Raw genomic sequence first — 18,182 nt, 5'->3', positions numbered from 1 at the left:
CAACACTTTCACCCAGTTCTCCTCTGAATCATTCAGATATTCATTGGCAAACTTCAGACAGGCCTGTATATGTGCTTTCTTAAGCAGGGCGACCTTGCGGGCGCTGCAGGATTTCAGTCCTTCACGGCATAGTGTGTTACCAATTGTTTTCTTGGTGAATATGGTCCTAGCTGCCTTGAGATCATTGACAAGATCCTCCCGTGTAGTTCTGGGCTGATTCCTCACCGTTCTCATGATCATTGCAACTCCACGAGGTGAGATCTTGCATGGAGCCCCAGGCCGAGGGAGATTGACCGTTCTTTTTTGTTTCTTCCATTTGCGAATAATCGCACCAACTGTTGTCACCTTCTCACCAAGCTGCTTGGCGATGGTCTTGTAGCCCTGTGTAGGTCTACAATCTTGTCCCTGACATCCTTGGAGAGCTCTTTGGTCTTGGCCATGGTGGAGAGTTTGGAATCTGATTGATTGATTGCTTCTGTGGACAGGTGTCTTTTATACAGGTAACAAACTGAGATTAGGAGCACTCCCTAATCTCAGCTCGTTACCTGTATAAAAGACACGTGGGAGCCAGAAATCTTTCTGATTGAAAGGGGGTCAAATACTTATTTCCCTCATTAAACTGCAAATCAATTTATAAAATTTTTGACATGCGTTTTTCTGGATTTTTGTTGTTGTTATTCTGTCTCTCACTGTTCAAATAAACCTACCATTAAAATTATAGACTGATCATTTCTTTGTCAGTGGGCAAACGTACAAAATCAGCAGGGGATCAAATACTTTTTTCCCTCACTGTATCCACAGTAGTTAACAAAGAGCAGTGTTGTTGTTGTGGGGTGTGTGAAGGGAGACGTGACACTCTCAGAGAGTAGTAGGTCACAGCCGTAGCCCGCCCGCAGGACGAGGCAGCCAGTAGCAGAGCTCACCTCACCTCTCTGACACGATAAGGCTCAGTGAGGGAGTACACTAATAGTTTAATTCTCAACCAACGTAATATGTTGCCTAATACCTAGTACCTGAGTGTATACTTTTTTAGATGTAAAGGTTCCTCTTGTCTGCTATTGTGTATCTAATCTTGTCCACCAGCTGTCTCTCTCTCTGTTGAACACTAAATGCGAAAGCAATTGAGCCTGGGGATGAGGTTATCTTCTATCTGAAAGAGTGTATACTGTACTTTTAGAGATGAAAAGCCTGTGTATACTTTCGTATGTTTGTAGTCTACTATCTTGTACTTGAGTCTACACTTACTGCTCTGTGGTGTCGCCTGGTGGTGTTTTGGCTGCTGCTGTGGTTTCCTCCACAGTCTCATGGCCTTTCCCATTGGGAATAGAGTTCATCCCTGCTGGCGCTGGAGCTGATACTGGCGCTGGAGGAGCAGGTTCCACGCTTTCAGCTGCTTTATCTTCACTCATCTTTGCTACAATGTATTGTGTGTGTGTGTGTGTGTGTGTGTGTGTGTGTGTGTGTGTGTGTGTGTGTGTGTGTGTGTGTGGCTGATGTCCTCTTTTCTTTTCCTCTTTTCCTTCAGGAGTCTGTGAAAGAATAGACACGTGGCAGTTAGACTACAACTGATGATTACATCATGTTCATAACCACTGGAATATTACAGACAGTTAATTCAATGCAGATAAGCTTGCTTATCTTGCACATTTTGCACAGCCATCTATCTCCAGAATGGGGATACAAATTGTACAACTTGAGTACAAATATTTTACAATAATACATTCAGCGATGCTTAACAACTAGGTTTTCCCCTAAATACTGCATACAATCAAGCAGGTGGACGTTTATTGGGATGAGTCTTGTCCTAGAGGCAGAACTGAGAGATTTCCGATAGATATGCCAGCAGCAAAGTCAAAATTGGCTATATTGTAAAAATTCATGAAAACTAAAATGTGCTTTTTGGTCTTAATTTAAGGTTTGGGTTAGGCATTTGGGTTAGCAGTGTGGTTAAGGTTAGGGTTAAGGTTAGGTTTAAAACCTGATTGTATTACTTTGCAGTTGTGCCAGCTAGTGACCACTCTGCAGAGCTGCCTCCAAAACAAGATTCATGACGAAAAACACTAACCTGCTACAATCAAGGTGCCAATGTGGTAGTGTTAACAATGACTTGGCCTAAGAGGCATGTTGAAAGATAAATTAGGCCTGTTCTTGGCAGTTATAATGAGTCTGTCTGTGTCTTCCTGGTAGGCCCCAGGGGAATGAGTCTGAGCCCCAGGGGAACGTGCAGACCAGCTGGCTGGATGTTTACAGACATATTCAATCTCTCCATATCCCAGTCTGTTGTCCCCGCTTGCTTCAAGATGTCCATCATTGTTCCTGTACCCAAGAAAGCAAATGACTATCGCCCCATATTTTTTTATTTTTTATTTCACCTTTATTTAACCAGGTAAGCCAGTTGAGAACAGGTTCTCATTTACAACTGCGACCTGGCCAAGATAAAGCAAAGTAGTGCAATAAAAACAACACAGAGTTACATATGGGGTAAAAAAAACATAAAGTCAGAAATACAACAGAAAATATATATACAGTGTGTGCAAATGTAGCAAGTTATGGAGGTAAGGCAATAAATAGGCTATAGTGCAGAATAATTACAATAGTATTAACACTGGAATGCTAGATGTGCAAGAGATTATGTGCAAATAGAGATACTGGGGTGCAAAAGAGCAAATTAAATAACAATATAGGGATGAGGTAGTTGGGTGGGCTAATTTCAGATGGGCTGTGTACAGGTGCAGTGATCGGTAAGGTGCTCTGACAACTGATGCTTAAAGTTATTGGGGGAGATAAGAGTCTCCAGCTTCAGAGATTTTTGCAATTCGTTCCAGTCATTGGCAGCAGAGAACTGGAAGGAATGGCGGCCAAAGGAGGTGTTGGCTTTGGGAATGACCAGTGAGATATACCTGCTGGAGCGCAGACTGCGGGTGGGTGCTGCTATGGTGACCAATGAGCTAAGATAAGGCGGGGATTTGCCTAGCAGTGATTTATAGATGGCCTGGAGCCAGTGGGTTTGACGACGAACATGTAGTGAGGACCAGCCAACAAGAGCGTACAGGTCACAGTGGTGGGTAGTGTATGGGGCTTTGGAGACAAAACGGATGGCACTGTGATAGACTACATCCAATTTGCTGAGTAGAGTGTTGGAGGCTATTTTGTAAATGACATCGCCGAAGTCAAGGATCGGTAGGATAGTCAGTTTTACGAGGGCATGTTTGGCAGCATGAGTGAAGGAGGCTTTGTTGCGAAATAGGAAGCCGATTCTAGATTTAACTTTGGATTGGAGATTCTTTATGTGAGTCTGGAAGTTGAGTTTACAGTCTAACCAGACACCTAGATATTTGTAGTTGTCCACATACTCTAGGTCAGACCCGTCGAGAGTGGTGATTCTAGTCGGGTGGGCGGGTGCTAGCAGCGTTCGATTGAAAAGCATGCATTTAGTTTTACTAGTGTTTAAGAGCAGTTGAAGGCTACTGAAGGATTGTTGTATGGCATTGAAGCTCGTTTGGAGGTTTGTTAACACAGTGTCCAATGAAGGGCCAGATGTATACAAAATGGTGTCGTCTGTGTAGAGGTGGATCTGAGAGTCACCAGCAGCAAGAGCGACATCATTGATATACACGGAGAAAAGTGTCGGCCCAAGAATTGAACCCTGTGGCACCCCCATAGAGACTGCCATAGGTCCAGACAACAGGCCCTCCGATTTGACACACTGAACTCTATCTGAGAAGTAGTTGGTGAACCAGGCGAGGCAGTCATTTGAGAAACCAAGGCTATTTAGTCTGCCAATAAGAATGCGGTGGTTGACAGAGTCGAAAGCCTTGGCCAGGTCGATGAAGACGGCTGCACAGTACTGTCTATTATCAATCGCGGTTATAATATCGTTTAGGACCTTGAGCGTGGCTGAAGTGCACCCGTGACCAGCTCGGAAACCGGATTGCATAGCGGAGAAGGTACGGTGGTATTCGAAATGGTCGATGATCTGTTTGTTAACTTGGCTTTCGAATACTTTCGAAAGGCAGGGCAGGATGGATATAGGTCTGTAGCAGTTTGGATCTAGAGTGTCACCCCCTTTGAAGAGGGGGATGACCGCGGCAGCTTTCCAATCTCTGGGGATCTCAGACGTTATGAAAGAGAGGTTGAACAGACTAGTAATAGGGGTTGCGACAATTTCGGCGGCTAGTTTTAGAAAGAAAGGGTCCAGATTGTCTAGCCCAGCTGATTTGTAGGGGTCCAGATTTTGCAGCGCTTTCAAAACATCAGCTGTCTGAATTTGTGTGAAGGAGAAGCGGGGGGGCATGGGCAAGTTGCAGCAGAGGGTGCAGAGTTGGTGGCCGGGTTAGTGGTAGCCAGATGGAAAGCATGGCCAGCTGTAGCAAAATGCTTGTTGAAATTCTCGATTATTGTAGATTTATCGGTGGTGATAGTGTTTCCTAGCCTCAGTGCAGTGGGCAGCTGGGAGGAAGTGCTCTTATTCTCCATGGACTTTACAGTGTCCCAAAACTTTTTGGAGTTAGTGCTACAGGATGCAAATTTCTGTTTGAAAAAGTTAGCCTTTGCTTTCCTGACTGCTTGTGTATATTGGTTCCTAACTTCCCTGAAAAGTTGCATATCGCGGGGGCTATTTGATGCTAATGCTGTACGCCACAGGATGTTTTTGTGCTGGTCAAGGGCAGTCAAGTCTGAGGAGAACCAGGGGCTATATCGGTTCTTAGTTCTGTATTTTTTGAATGGGGCATGTTTATTTAAGATTGAGAGGAAATTACTTTTAAGGAACAACCAGGCATCCTCTACTGACGGAATGAGATCTATATCCATCCAGGATACCTGGGCCAGGTCAATTAGGAAGGCCTCCTCGCTAAAGTGTTTTAGGGAGCGTTTGACAGTGATGAGGGGTGGTCGTTTGACCGCGGACCCGTTACGGACGCAGGCAATAAGGCAGTGATCGCTGAGATCCTGGTTGAAGACAGCTGAGGTGTATTTAGAGGGTATATTAGTCAGGATGATATCTATGAGGGTACCCATGTTTAAGGATTTAGGGTTGTACCTGGTAGGTTCGTTGATAATTTGCGTGAGGTTGAGGGCATCTAGCTTGGATTGTAGGATGGCTGGGGTATTAAGCATATCCCAATTTAGGTCACCAAGCAGTACAAACTCAGAGGATAAATGGGGGCAATCAATTCACATATGGTGTCCAGGGCACAGCTGGGGGCTGAGGGGGGTCTGTAGCAAGCGGCAACAGTGAGAGACTTATTTCTGGAAAGGTGGATTTTTAGAAGTAGAAGCTCAAACTGTTTGGGCACAGACCTGGATAGTATGATAGAGCTCTGCAGGCTATCTCTACAGTAGATTGCAACTCCACCCCCTTTGGCAGTTCTATCTAGACGGAAAATGTTATAGTTGGGGATGGAAATTTCAGAATTTTTGGTGGCCTTCCTGAGCCAGGATTCAGACACTGCTAGAACATCAGGGTTGGCAGAGTGTGCTAACGCAGTGAATAACTCAAACTTAGGAAGTAGACTTCTGATATTTATGTGCAAGAAACCAAGACCTTTGCGATTACAGAAGTCAACAAATGATAGCTCCTGGGGAGTAGGAGTGATACTGGGGGCTACAGGGCCTGGGTTAGCCTCTACATCACCAGAGGAACAGAGGAGGACTAGAATAAGGATACGGCTAAAGGCTTTAAGAACTGGTCTTCTAGTGCGTTGGGTACATAGAATAAAGGGGGGCAGATTTCCGGGTGTTATAGAAAAGATTCAGGGCATTATGAACAGACAAGGATATGGAAGGATATGAGTAAAGTGGAGGTAAACCTAAGCGTTGGGTAACACTGAAAGAGATAGTATCTCTAGAGGCATCAATTGAGTCGGTCTCTGAGTGTATGGGTGGAGGGGACAAAGGAGCTAACCAAGGCAGGTTTAGCTAGGCTGGGGGTCTACAGTGATATAGTACAATTAGAAATAACCGAAACAACAATAAACTAACCATGTTTGGGCTGAGGCTAAACATAAACAGGATGTAGTACCGTAAAAAGGAACAGTCCAGCAGATATCAGCTGTATAGCTGAGTTATCATAAGGTCCGGTGGTGAAGCGCTAGTGAGTAAGAGGCCACGGCTAGCGTGTGCTACGTCCGTTTTGTTGTAGCTAGCTGGTAGCGATGAATCCGGAGTTAAAGGTCCAGTGATTCAGTGATGCCGGCGGAAAAACTGATATGTTCTGGGTCGATAACGCGCAGTGCTGACTGGCCGAATATCCGGTGATCAATGTCCAGTGATTAAAATTAATCCCGTGGAAAAAAATCAAATGTTCTGGGTAAAACACCGCTAGCTGTGGCTAATAGCAAGTAGCTAGTTCAGTAGCTAGTTCAGTTTAGTGAGTAAGCGTGTGCTAACGGGCCAGGGCTAGCAGATGGATGGAATCTTCGTGGTTACGTCGTAACCACATCAGACGATTTCGTCGGCAGACCAGTCGTGTAGGATCGGCGGGGCAATACTAGGTGGTCCCGTCCGGTTGATAGAGAGGTAGATAGCCGGGAGATGGGCCTAGCTCAGGTTGATTAGCCAGACCACAGCGTCCGTTTTGTTGTAGCCAGCTGGTAGCGATGAATCCGGAGTTAAAGGTCCAGTGAATCCTTTATGTTCTGGGTCGATAACGCGCTGTGCAGACTGGCCGAATATCCGGTGATCAATGTCCAGTGATTAAAATTAATCCCGCGGAAAAAAATCCAATGTTCTGGGTGAAACACCGCTAGCACCGCTAGCTGTGGCTAATAGCAAGTAGCTAGTTAGCTGGCTAGCTAGTTTCTACTGGAGATTCTAGATTCTAGATAAAAGGTAAGTCAATAATAGAATCCGTTCCACATTGAGAGAGGCGGGTTGCAGGAAAGTATATTTTGTAGAAGGATGAAAAGTCTGATAGGGAAATATGTACGAAAAATACAAAAAAACTGGGTATTTACAGGCTATTTACAGACACACGACAGAAACAGGACTGCACTACTTCGCCATCTTGGAACATGGCACTCACTTCTGTCATCATTATGTGCTTTAAGAGGTTAGTTAAGGACCATTTAACCTCCACCCTAGACCAGGGATGGGCAACTGGCGGCCCGGCCTGCGTCCCTTATCTAGGCCTGCGGATACATTTCCAAAGACAAAACAAAACTCAATCGGGGTGCAACTTCGATATTTGGTTGTGCATCAGCAGTTTTTCTCTTGTTATGTCAGTCACTGTTATGTCAGTCATTGACATGTCAGCAAAACATTTTTAGATTGGTATGTTAGATTGGTATGTTAGTTGGTATGTTAGTCTAGCAACCAGCTATCTAATAATATCTAGTAATCATGGTTGAATTACCGACCGTGGGACCCCCATTGATTTTGTTGGTCACTCTCACTGAGATATCATATTAAAAACAGCAAACATTTCTCTCTACCCTATGGCAAAATGTGTAGATTTTCAGCAAACTTGCTTTAAAACTTAAAAATTTTCTCCACACCCCATGGCAAAAATGTGTAAAATTGCAGGAAATTAATTATAAAGCTGACGTGTTGCTCGCAAGGTGGGGGAAACAACATTTCACTTAGGGCCCCCAATAGGCTAGGGCCGGCTCTGACTACATGTGTGGGTATGGATGTGGGTATGCAGACCCGCGAGCCACTGATGAGTTCCGATTGTTTTGTGGTCCCCACCCCATCAAAGTTGTCCATCCCTGCCATTGACCAACTACAATTTGTATACCACCCCAACAGATCCACGGATGATGCAATCGCCATCGCACTGCACACTGCCATATCCCACCTATGTAAAAATGCTGTGTATCGACTACAGCTCAGCCTTCAACATCAGAGTGCCCTGCAAGCTCATCACTAAGCTCAGGGCCCTGGGTCTGAACCCCTCCCTGTGCAACTGGGTCCTGGACTTCCTGACGGGCCGACCCCAAGTGGTGAAGTTAGGCAACAACCCCTCCGCCACGCCGTTCGTCAATATGGGGGCCATTGAAACTTCAAAATTTTCTCCACACCCCATGGCAAAAATGTGTAAAAAAATTTTTGGAACACTGGTAATTTTAATAATGTTTACATACTGTTTTACCCACTTTATATGTATATACTATATATACAAAGCTATGTGGATACCCCTTCAAATGAGGGGATTCTGCAATTTCAGCCACACCCGTTGCTGACAAGTGTATAAAATCGAGCACAGAGCCATGCAATCTCCCTAGACAAATATTGGCAGAATGGCCTTATTGAAGAGCTCAGTGACTTTCAACGAGGCACCGTCATAGGATGCCACCTTTCCAACAAGTCAGTTTGTAAAATTTCTGCCCTGCTAGAGCTGCCCCGGTCAACTGTAAGTGCTGTTATTGTGAAGTGGAAATGTCTAGGAGCAACAACTGCTCAGCCGCGAAGTGGTAGGCCACACAAGCTCACAGAACGGGACTGCCGAGTGCTGAAGCGCATAGCGCGTAAAAACTGTCTGTCCTTGGTTGCAACACAAATTACCGAGTTCCAAACTGCCTCTGGAAGCAACATCAGCACAAGAACTGTTCGTAGGGAGCTTCATGAAATGGGTTTCCATGGCCGAGCAGCCGCACACAAGCCTAAGATCACCATGCGCAATGCCAAGCGTCGGCTGGAGTGGTGTAAATCTCACCGCCATTTGACTCTGGGGCAGTGGAAAAGCGTTCTCTGAAATGATGAATCACGCTTCACCATCTGGCAGTCCGACGGACAAATCTGGGTTTGGCAGATGCCAGGAGAACGCTACCTGCCCGAATGCATAGTGGCAACTGTAAAGTTTGGTGGAGGAGGAATAATGGTTTTCATGGTTCGGGCTAGCCCCCTTAGTTCCAGTGAAGGGAAATGTTAACGCTACAGCATACAATGACTTTCTAGACGATTCTGTGCTTCCAACTTTGTGGCAACAGTTTGGGGAAGGCCCTTTCCTGTTTCAGCATGACAATGCCCCCGTGCACAAAGCGAGGTCCATACAGAAATGGTTTGTCGAGATCGGTGTGGAAGACCTTGACTGGCCTGCAAAGAGCCCTGACCTCAACCCCATCGAATACCTTTGGGATGAATTGGAATGCAGACTGAGAGCCAGGCCTAATCGCCCAACATCAGTGCCCTACCTCAATAATGCTCTTGTGGCTGAATGGAAGCAAGTCCCCGCAGCAATGTTCCAACATCTAGTGGAAAGCCTTCCCAGAAGAGTGGAGGCTGTTATAGCAGCAAAGGGGGGACCAACTCCATATTAATGCCCATAATTTTGGAATGAGATGTTCGACGAGCAGGTGTCCACATACCTTTGGTCATGTAGTGTATTTATAGTCCGGACTCTGATATTGCTCGTTCTGATATTTTGAATTATGTGTGTATTGTTTTGTATTGCTAGGTATTACTGCACTGTAGGAGCTAGAAACAAGCATTTCGCTGCACCTGCGATAACAGCTGCAAATCTGTGTAAACGGCCAATAAACTTAGATTTTATTTGACTTATAAAGCACTTTCTAAGAACGCTGGAGGAGCTGACAACACAAACACTTTTTATTATCAGTTTGTCACACGTAAGATAAAAGCACCAGCCACCATCATTGAAGTCAGAAAGCTAAGTTGATAAACAACCTTTTTTTCCGGGGAGAATCTCTGGCATTATTTATTTGTCAGCTGAGAGGTATTTTACTCTCTACTGCTTACGGGAAGGAAAGGCCCCAGTTAGCTGTGACACTCTAGGCTTTGTGAGGGATGATTCGGGCCCCTTTGCTCGGGGCCCCTGTGTCCTAGGTCCCCTACAGTGGTGTATAAGCAGAGCTGCTGGTGTACAGGCCCTGAAAGGCCCCTGAAAGGCTCCTGTGACATGCGTCTCTCTGTTCCTGTCAACCTCAGCTCCCTGGCTGTCCCTGAAAGCTCGCACAGCTAATTTCCCCATTAGCTATGCAGCGTAAACAGGGGTAAAGGGCGGATGGAGTAGGGGGGTATAGAGGGTTGGAGGGGTAGGGGGGGTTAGAGAAGGTGGCACACACACAGTGGGACCCACAGAAGGAGGAGATGAAAGGCAGCAGAACCAGCTACGACCAGCTTAGAACCAGTTCTGGGCCTCCATTTTTTTGTTATGATCTTAGCGTAGCGGCAGTGCTCTCGCTCTCTCAGTGCTCCAGCCCTCTTCACTGGCCCTGGTCCCCTCAGCTCACCCCTGTTCCCACCAGCCCCACTTCCCCTCTCCTGCCCGCTTTTCAAATGTAGCTTTTCTGTCAAATGATTTTAGCACATCAAACACTGAGGGAGGTGGATAAACCCTGAGTCTCCATCGAGCAGCAGCCCCTCATGGCCTGTGTTACTGTGTCACCGGCCTCCACCAACCACGTTGTAATGTGAGCCTAACTGCGCAGCCAGACTTCTCTGTCTCTCAGGCTAATGCGGGGCAACGTGGTCGGCCAGCAAAACATGGCACACAATGGCGCATGTTGTGTGGTTTCCTGGGAACGGGCCGGAGAACAGTGGTGCTATTGTGCCAGGCATCATTATACCACTGGGGCCCCCTTGGCTGCAGCTCGCTGGGCCACTCGATGGGATGAAAAGGTAATTCATTGCACCCTAATTGAAAAGACGCCACCTTGAATTCAGCAGCTACCAGGGACCCGCGTTCACGCACATGTGTGGCAGGGGACGGGAAGGAGACAGGCAGGGGCTGGTGCCACACACACTAGGACCCCATCACCAGTGAGGTGTCTCTCTGTCACTCAAACAGCCCACCATTCATAGACAGGCTGGGCAGAGCGCTCAGAAGAGGACCTGAAGCTAAACGGATATGTGATTGGCTGGCTGGACCACAGGGGGATCTCTGGGATGACCTCACAGGGTGGAGCTTCTCCACGGCACAGCTGATTGGGCAGAATCACATCTCCGATAAACATTGTATAAATGAACTTCCTTCAGCTAACTGGGTGTGAAAACACAAACACAGTGTGTTTTCATTCAGAAAGAATGCCTGGCAGATAGCTACCCACAGACACAGGGAATATGGTATGAATACAGTATATTTGAAGACTTAGTTGATTGTTCCGCTAACTCCCTGAGAGAGTGAGCCACTGAAGATGAAAGAGAATGGGAATGAAGAAGAGAATGCTTACAATGGGGAATGTAGGACAGTCACCATGTGATGTAAGCAGCAAGGATACACACAGATCTCCATGTGAAGGACTGGGAGACTTCCCACCAAGATGTCACATATATACAGAGAACAATACTTGAATACTACACCTATTAAATATAGTATGAAACATGAGAGAAAAGGTTGTGTGTTGATGAGAAGAGGTCTATCCAGGTCAAGTCACAGTAGCGATGAGATCACTCACATCCTGAATAGCATATGGTATGATGCCATCATCACATCCCCTCCATGCACAATTAAAAAGCCTGCCTGCCCAGCCATCATCACTTAAATCTCAACACCTCACTTTCCCAGATTAGCCTCCTAAAAGTGTTTGTGAGCAGTTTGACAGGAATTGGATTGTTGGGAGAACGTCACGCAGGCTTACTCACCACCTTTAGGGAGGTATACATGTGGCGTCGGGTAATTACACCGAGAGCGTTTAATTAAATTCTGCATGCTGTTATTTTAAAGGTCTTTCCATCATAAATAACTATTAATAGATGGGGTTTATTTGCTCTGGCTCTGCATGCAGCATTATCATACACATGGAAAGGCTGACAGAGAGAGAGAGAGAGAGAGAAGCAGTCATTTGGCAATCATCCCTATATTACTCCCTAAGCCAGTGGATGTTGTGGATGCAGTGGTTTTATAAACCGCTGCTGTGTTCTGTTCTCTCAGGCTTTTCATGCGTGTAGTTGTTGTGTTGGGTCTCTGCTTTGTGTAGACAGAAGGCTGTGTCCCCAGGGGAAAGGAGCTTGCTCGGTAAGGGTGGGGATGGGGGGTGGGGGGATGGCGAAAGGGGCAGATTTACGCAAGAGCAAATGTCACATTGTTACACTTCAGTGTGGGAAAAAATCAATGTCCTCATTCCCTGTCTGATCTGTCAGACTTGTGTTTATCCAAGCCCTGCAGAGCCCTGATCCCCAAAAACCTCCTAAATTTGTCACCCGCAGACCAGCGTCTGTGATGCTGGGCCTAGGCTGCTCTGACATAGGCTGCACGGCTAAGAGACGTCATCCCAGGAGGGGGATGTATGAGGGAAAGACGTGTTTACCGCTGGCCCAGATCCACTCGAAACCAGGGTCCTGACCAACATAGCACATTTACCAACACTGATTACTTTTACTGCCATTTGTGTGTGTGTGTATATATATGTGTGTGTGTGTGTGTGTGTTTGTTTATGTGGGTGGGTGGGTGGGTGGTTAGGTGTGTGTGTAGCCTGCTCAAGGAATGATCAGGTTATAATACCCAACCCCTCTCCAAAACTGTCAAGGCCCTGTGCTTCATTAGTCCACTGTAATTTCATCTGAGCTTGATCTAGATTGTTGAAGAGGCTCTGGACTATCATTAAGCCATGAGGGACTGTTAGCAGTTTTGTTACTCCCCTGCAGGCAGGGAGAAATTGAAAGTGCCACTGCTCCATATCCTATCAACAAAGCCCTTTAACTTTCCCTAACCCATGTGGCTACACAAGTTTGAATCCATATTAATTTTTTCCTTACAACCCATCAATTATAGTACTGTATTGTATTTTGATTAACCGCTTAACCTTTTCACGTGTAAGTTCCAAATATCTCTAACGGTCGCCCCAGTGTGAGTTTTTTAATGCGCGTGATGTCAGAATGCACTCACTGTTCCAAAATGTGATTGTTACGCAACAGGACAGTTAAACCGTGCTGCCCTCAAACCAAGGCACACTGCCTGCTAATTATCTATAGGCTATGTTTCAACTTGTCAATTTCTAATGATTTTCTAACAAGTTTTATTTTCGGACAGTTTGAATTGTTTGAATTGAGGTGTTCCGCCTCCTCATTAATTCACATAAGAAGTAGCCCATTTCACTGTTGAGGACAATTTATGTTTGAGGCTTTACTGAGCCAGACAAACTTCTCTCTTCAATGAGAGCCCAAGCACTTCCCCAGTGTTTCCCCAGATCAAGTATGCAGACATTGCGCATCTCTAGTCAGAACAGGCCTGGCACAAACTTTTTCCCCCTGGCACATTTTCTGGCTGGGACCCGCATTGCCTTCATTGTTGTTTTCCTTACAAATAATAACTTTGGACATGTGTGTGTTCCTATCAAAGTAAGTGCCTCATTTTCTGTATATCGTGTGGTCGTTTCTACTGTAGCATACCGTATGTATGGAGCATAATGTATTTACTGTTTTATTCACGTTTTCAATTACTGGTGACAAATCATGCATTCCGATTCTTGCATGGATTGTAATGGACACATATGATGTGTGTAAAATACTTTTCTGAAGGTTGTACTGATTATGATGAGCTAATGCTAAGCTATTTTCCAGCTATGTGTGGCGCCATGTTTGTTGACATCATACAATGCATTCTGGGTGTCACATAAACGTCTCTCAAATGTTATAACAAAATGAGGTGAAGGGATGGTTCACTCATCTTTCGAGTAAACTTCCGGAAGTGAATGATGGGAAGTGAATGATGGTAGACAACACACCCCCTTCAACATGCATACTGCAAATTGACCAAACTCATCTTGTCTCCTCTTCTTATTTTTGGTTGATGCGAAAAAACAAATGTCAGATTATTTAAGTGTTTTACTCAATTATTTTTGATCAATGGTGAGCTCACCCGTGATGTGATGAATTGTAAATAGTAATTGCTGTTAGCTAATTCATATTATGGTTTCTGTCAGCCAAGAGTTAGATAAATATGACCGCTTGTGTTACGTCAATATTTCCTCAGTTAGCTCTAAGACTAATGTAGCCTACATTTTCCGGTTTGGATTATTGTGTTATGCTGTTCTGTTCTGTACTTCTGTTGAATGTCTGAACATTGCATCCAATAATAAACTGGTCACATTCAGGACATAACATTGTAAGGACTGTTTGTGCAAAATGTTTCTGTGAAAAAACAGTGTGGCCAGCTCAAATGCTGACTGTTGCGTCAATCGTTACTGGACTTTCTAAATAAGTGTTCTAATCACACCGGTTTGAGCGTACGCTGCAGGGACCACTGTAGAATGATCACACCCATGTGTTGGTACGTGTCAAAGGGTTAAATTGATACCGGTGGCATTATCTGTGGCAGACCTTACCTCAGCTACATCAATTTTTGTACTTTTAAATTAATGATATACAGTATGTGACCTGTTTCAGAAAGCTGGGCGTATAACAGACATCAATACTGCACAGGAGAGGCATTTGAACGTAAAACCCTAAATTTTTTTCATCAAAATGACTTTTTTGCAGAAATGCCTTCTTGAAAATGTGAACGTTCATGTGCCTTAATAACAAACTTGTATGTCATCTGTAAATATGAATACAATTGTTAAATTAGGAGCCTAGTTGGTTTAGCCATGGAAAAAGACAGGAAACTTCCGCTAGCCTTGATTGTTTGAGATAATGATGGGCTGGACATGCCGAGAGATGAGTTCTGATTGGTCTGCCATGTCTATAACATGAGCTGCTCAGATAATCCTTGCCACCGTGGATTTTTTGAAAGATATAGCCTTGGAGAACTGCAAAAGTGTTGCTACTCCTCTCAACAACAATGCTGCCCTGAATTTAGCAGGCGCTATCGACAAAGTTCAGTGGGATGATCGTGCCATGCTGACTCTCTCTGACTCTGAAAATGAATCAGACAATGAGGAAATCCCTGACTTAGGTAAAAATATTTTCATTGAACCAGACATTGTACAGTCTTTTGATGACAGTGATGAGGAAGAAACGGAGATCAACATCATGGAAGAAGTTGACAGAGTTTTGAAATCAGTGGAATGCCCGGTGGAAGTGGAGTCTAAGAAGGCGATGGAGAAAATTCTGATGTTTGATTGTAAATGCGGAGGGAGTAGAAAAGAGAACACAGAAGGCTGTTGTATAAAACACCTGTCTCTGTATTACATTGTCAAACTAAGGGCAACTATGGCCGCAAAGCATTCATCCAAGTATACAGGTAAGAGTCTAGCTACATTTTCAGATATTATACGTTTCTAATTTTGTCAGAAAGTCATTTTCATTGCAAGGTAAAGCGTATGGTTAGCTGGCTGGCTTGCTAGCTATGTGTATGATTTGTGTAGTAATATTATGCAAACAGAAAGCTGTTATCCCTTGCTTACTTGCTAGCTAGCCAACTATGGCTAACATAGTCAGGTCAAAAAGTGCAGCCAGAATAACAGAAAAGTAGCCTCATTTGCATTTGTTTAAGTTGTTTTCTAGAGACATTTATTTGGATACATCCATAACAATGAGCTAATGAAGTGCGATTTCGCCTGGCATAGAAAATGTGTTCACTCATCAAGACACTGCTGTTCAGAGGAGCTAGCCAACAACACAGCTAACACATTCACTTCAAACTGAAGCTGGAAAGATTGCAAACTAGCTGCACTTCATTTTTCGTTTGACCTTTTTAAAATTGACATTTCTTTGTATATATCCATAAAAATGATGCCAGCTGATTCGTGATTTTGACAGGCTGAGAAACGCTGCCTGCCTGTCTGTCTCGTCCTGACTCCCGACACGTTCATTACTATGGGACAGCTGGAGATCGAATTTGAATATTGAAACAATGTTGCAAATGTCGGCGAGACAGACAGCAAGGTTTATACAAATCTCCGCTTTTGAAAACTAAATGTTAGTCTTAAAGAAATGTGAGATAATGTCTAGATGCTTTTTATAGTGGAGATCAAGTTTATAAAGTGCCTGGGCTGATGAGACAGTGGATTGTGCAGTCAGATGGAACAGAGTAAATAGGCATTTTAACGTCATAGATTTAGCCGGTGGTAACCGGCTGGAATGCGGTTGTAACCAATCAACATTCAGGATTAGACCCACCTGTTGTATAATGTATGAAATATCATTTTTAAACTCTGTGTCTGTAATTATATCCAATATATATATATATATATATATATATAAAAATAAAAAAATAAAATGTTGGAACATAAGACCGAAAAGAGGTGGGGGGTCACATATACCCATTGACTCTTGAGGAGTATAATTTATAAATGCCTCATGAGCTTAGTTCAATTGTCTAACCCCATCTGAACCCAAAATATAAGCTTGTTTTACTTCATTGTTTGTAAACAATGTAATTGCAAACAAACACTGTATAGCTTCAAAACATGGTTAAAACGACAGTATTATTTTGATCTCATGAACAGTCAGTCCTTGCATCCATAGCCCTGTCTATGAATTTGAAAGTGGTTACATTTCTCCAGCCACATCCCTAAACTGTTTAGCCCTAAATAAAATCTCATATTGTGCCACTGAGGTATTTAGTTTTTTCCGTCTAGCTACAGTGAGGGAAAAAAACTATTTGATCCCCTGCTGATTTTGTACGTTTGCCCACTGACAAAGAAATGATCAGTCTATAATTTCAATGGTAGGTTTATTTGAACAGTGAGAGACAGAATAACAACAAAAAAATCCAGAAAAACGCATGTCAAAAATGTTATAAATTGATTAGCATTTTAATGAGGGAAATAAGTATTTGACACTCTCTCAATCAGAAAGATTTCTGGCTCCCAGGTGTCTTTTATACAGGTAACGAGCTGAGATTAGGAGCACACTCTTAAAGGGAGTGCTCCTAATCTCAGCTTGTTACCTGTATAAAAGAGACCTGTCCACAGAAGCAATCAATCAATCAGATTCCAAACTCTCCACCATGGCCAAGACCAAAGAGCTCTCCAAGGATGTCAGGGACAAGATTGTAGACCTACACAAGGCTGGAATGGGCTACAAGACCATCGCCAAGCAGCTTGGTGAGAAGGTGACAACAGTTGGTGCGATTATTCGCAAATGGAAGAAACACAAAAGAACTGTCAATCTCCCTCTGCCTGGGGCTCCATGCAAGTTCTCACCTTGTGGAGTTGCAATGATCATGAGAACAGTGAGGAATCAGCCCAGAACTACACGGGAGGATCTTGTCAATGATCTCAAGGCAGCTGGGACCATAGTCACCAAGAAAACAATTGGTAACACATTACGCCGTGAAGGACTGAAATCCTGCAGCGCCCGCAATGTCCCGCTGCTCAAGAAAGCACATATACATGCCCGTCTGAAGTTTGCCAATGAACATCTGAATGATTCAGAGGAGAACTGGGTGAAAGTGTTGTGGTCAGATGAGACCAAAATGTAGCTCTTTGGCATCAACTCAACTTGCCGTGTTTGGAGGAGGAGGAATGCTGCCTATGACCCCAAGAACACCACCCCCACCGTCAAACATGGAGGTGGAAACATTATGCTTTGGGGGTGTTTTTCTGCTAAGGGGACAGGACAACTTCACCGCATCAAAGGGACGATGGACGGGGCCATGTACCGTCAAATCTTGGGTGAGAACCTCCTTCCCTCAGCCAGGGCATTGAAAATGGGTCATGGATGGGTATTCCAGCATGACAATGACCCAAAACACACGGACAAGGCAACAAAGGAGTGGCTCAAGAAGAAGCACATTAAGGTCCTGGAGTGGCCTACCCAGTCTCCAGACATTAATCCCATAGAAAATCTGTGGAGGGAGCTGAAGGTTTGAGTTGCCAAACGTCAGGCTCGAAACCTTAATGACTTGATCTGCAAAGAGGAGTGGGACAAAATCCCTCCTGAGATGTGTGCAAACCTGGTGGCCAACTACAAGAAACGTCTGACCTCTGTGATTGCCAACAAGGGTTTTGCCACCAAGTACTAAGTAATGTTTTGCAGAGGGGTCAAATACTTATTTCCCTCATTAAAATGCAAACACAATAACATTTTTGACATGCGCTTTTCTGGATTTTTTTGTTGTTATTCTGTCTCTCACTGTTCAAATAAACCTACCATTAAAATTATAGACTGATCATTTCTTTGTCAGTGGGCAAACATACAAAATCAGCAGGGGATCAAATACTTTTTTCCCTCACTGTACCTGTCGAATTGAAATCACCTGGGCCCTGAGTGACAACGCGTCTGACTAGAAAACATCTCATCGCTCTCTAGCGGGCTGAATGTTCAGTGTGGAGAGATTTACAAAAGATTAAGAGATTACACTTTTCCAAAAAATTTCTCTGATGAGCTGCTAATAG

At 44.4% G+C, this 18,182-nt stretch overlaps 1 protein-coding gene across 4 annotated transcripts in view; it reads right to left on the bottom strand.

The window, feature by feature from the left end:
• LOC121577585 (sodium-coupled neutral amino acid transporter 3) overlaps positions 1 to 18,182 on the bottom strand; it is a 90,789-nt gene that overhangs the window by 50,420 nt on the left and 22,187 nt on the right. For 2 of the 4 annotated variants that reach the window (XM_041891312.2, XM_041891314.2), the window contains exon 2: positions 1,246 to 1,529. In XM_041891312.2, coding sequence (XP_041747246.1) covers positions 1,246 to 1,409 — 164 coding nt within the window. In that variant the 5' untranslated portion in view covers positions 1,410 to 1,529. Of the gene's footprint in view, positions 1 to 1,245; positions 1,530 to 18,182 lie in introns of those variants that run through there. The other 2 variants (XM_041891315.2, XM_041891316.2) reach the window with 1 other exon arrangement.

This window comes from Coregonus clupeaformis, chromosome 12, assembly GCF_020615455.1.
Source record: "Coregonus clupeaformis isolate EN_2021a chromosome 12, ASM2061545v1, whole genome shotgun sequence".
Lineage (NCBI taxonomy): Eukaryota > Metazoa > Chordata > Actinopteri > Salmoniformes > Salmonidae > Coregonus > Coregonus clupeaformis.
Note: the sequence above shows the minus strand (reverse complement) of the source record. Positions and strands in the feature narration are given on the sequence as shown.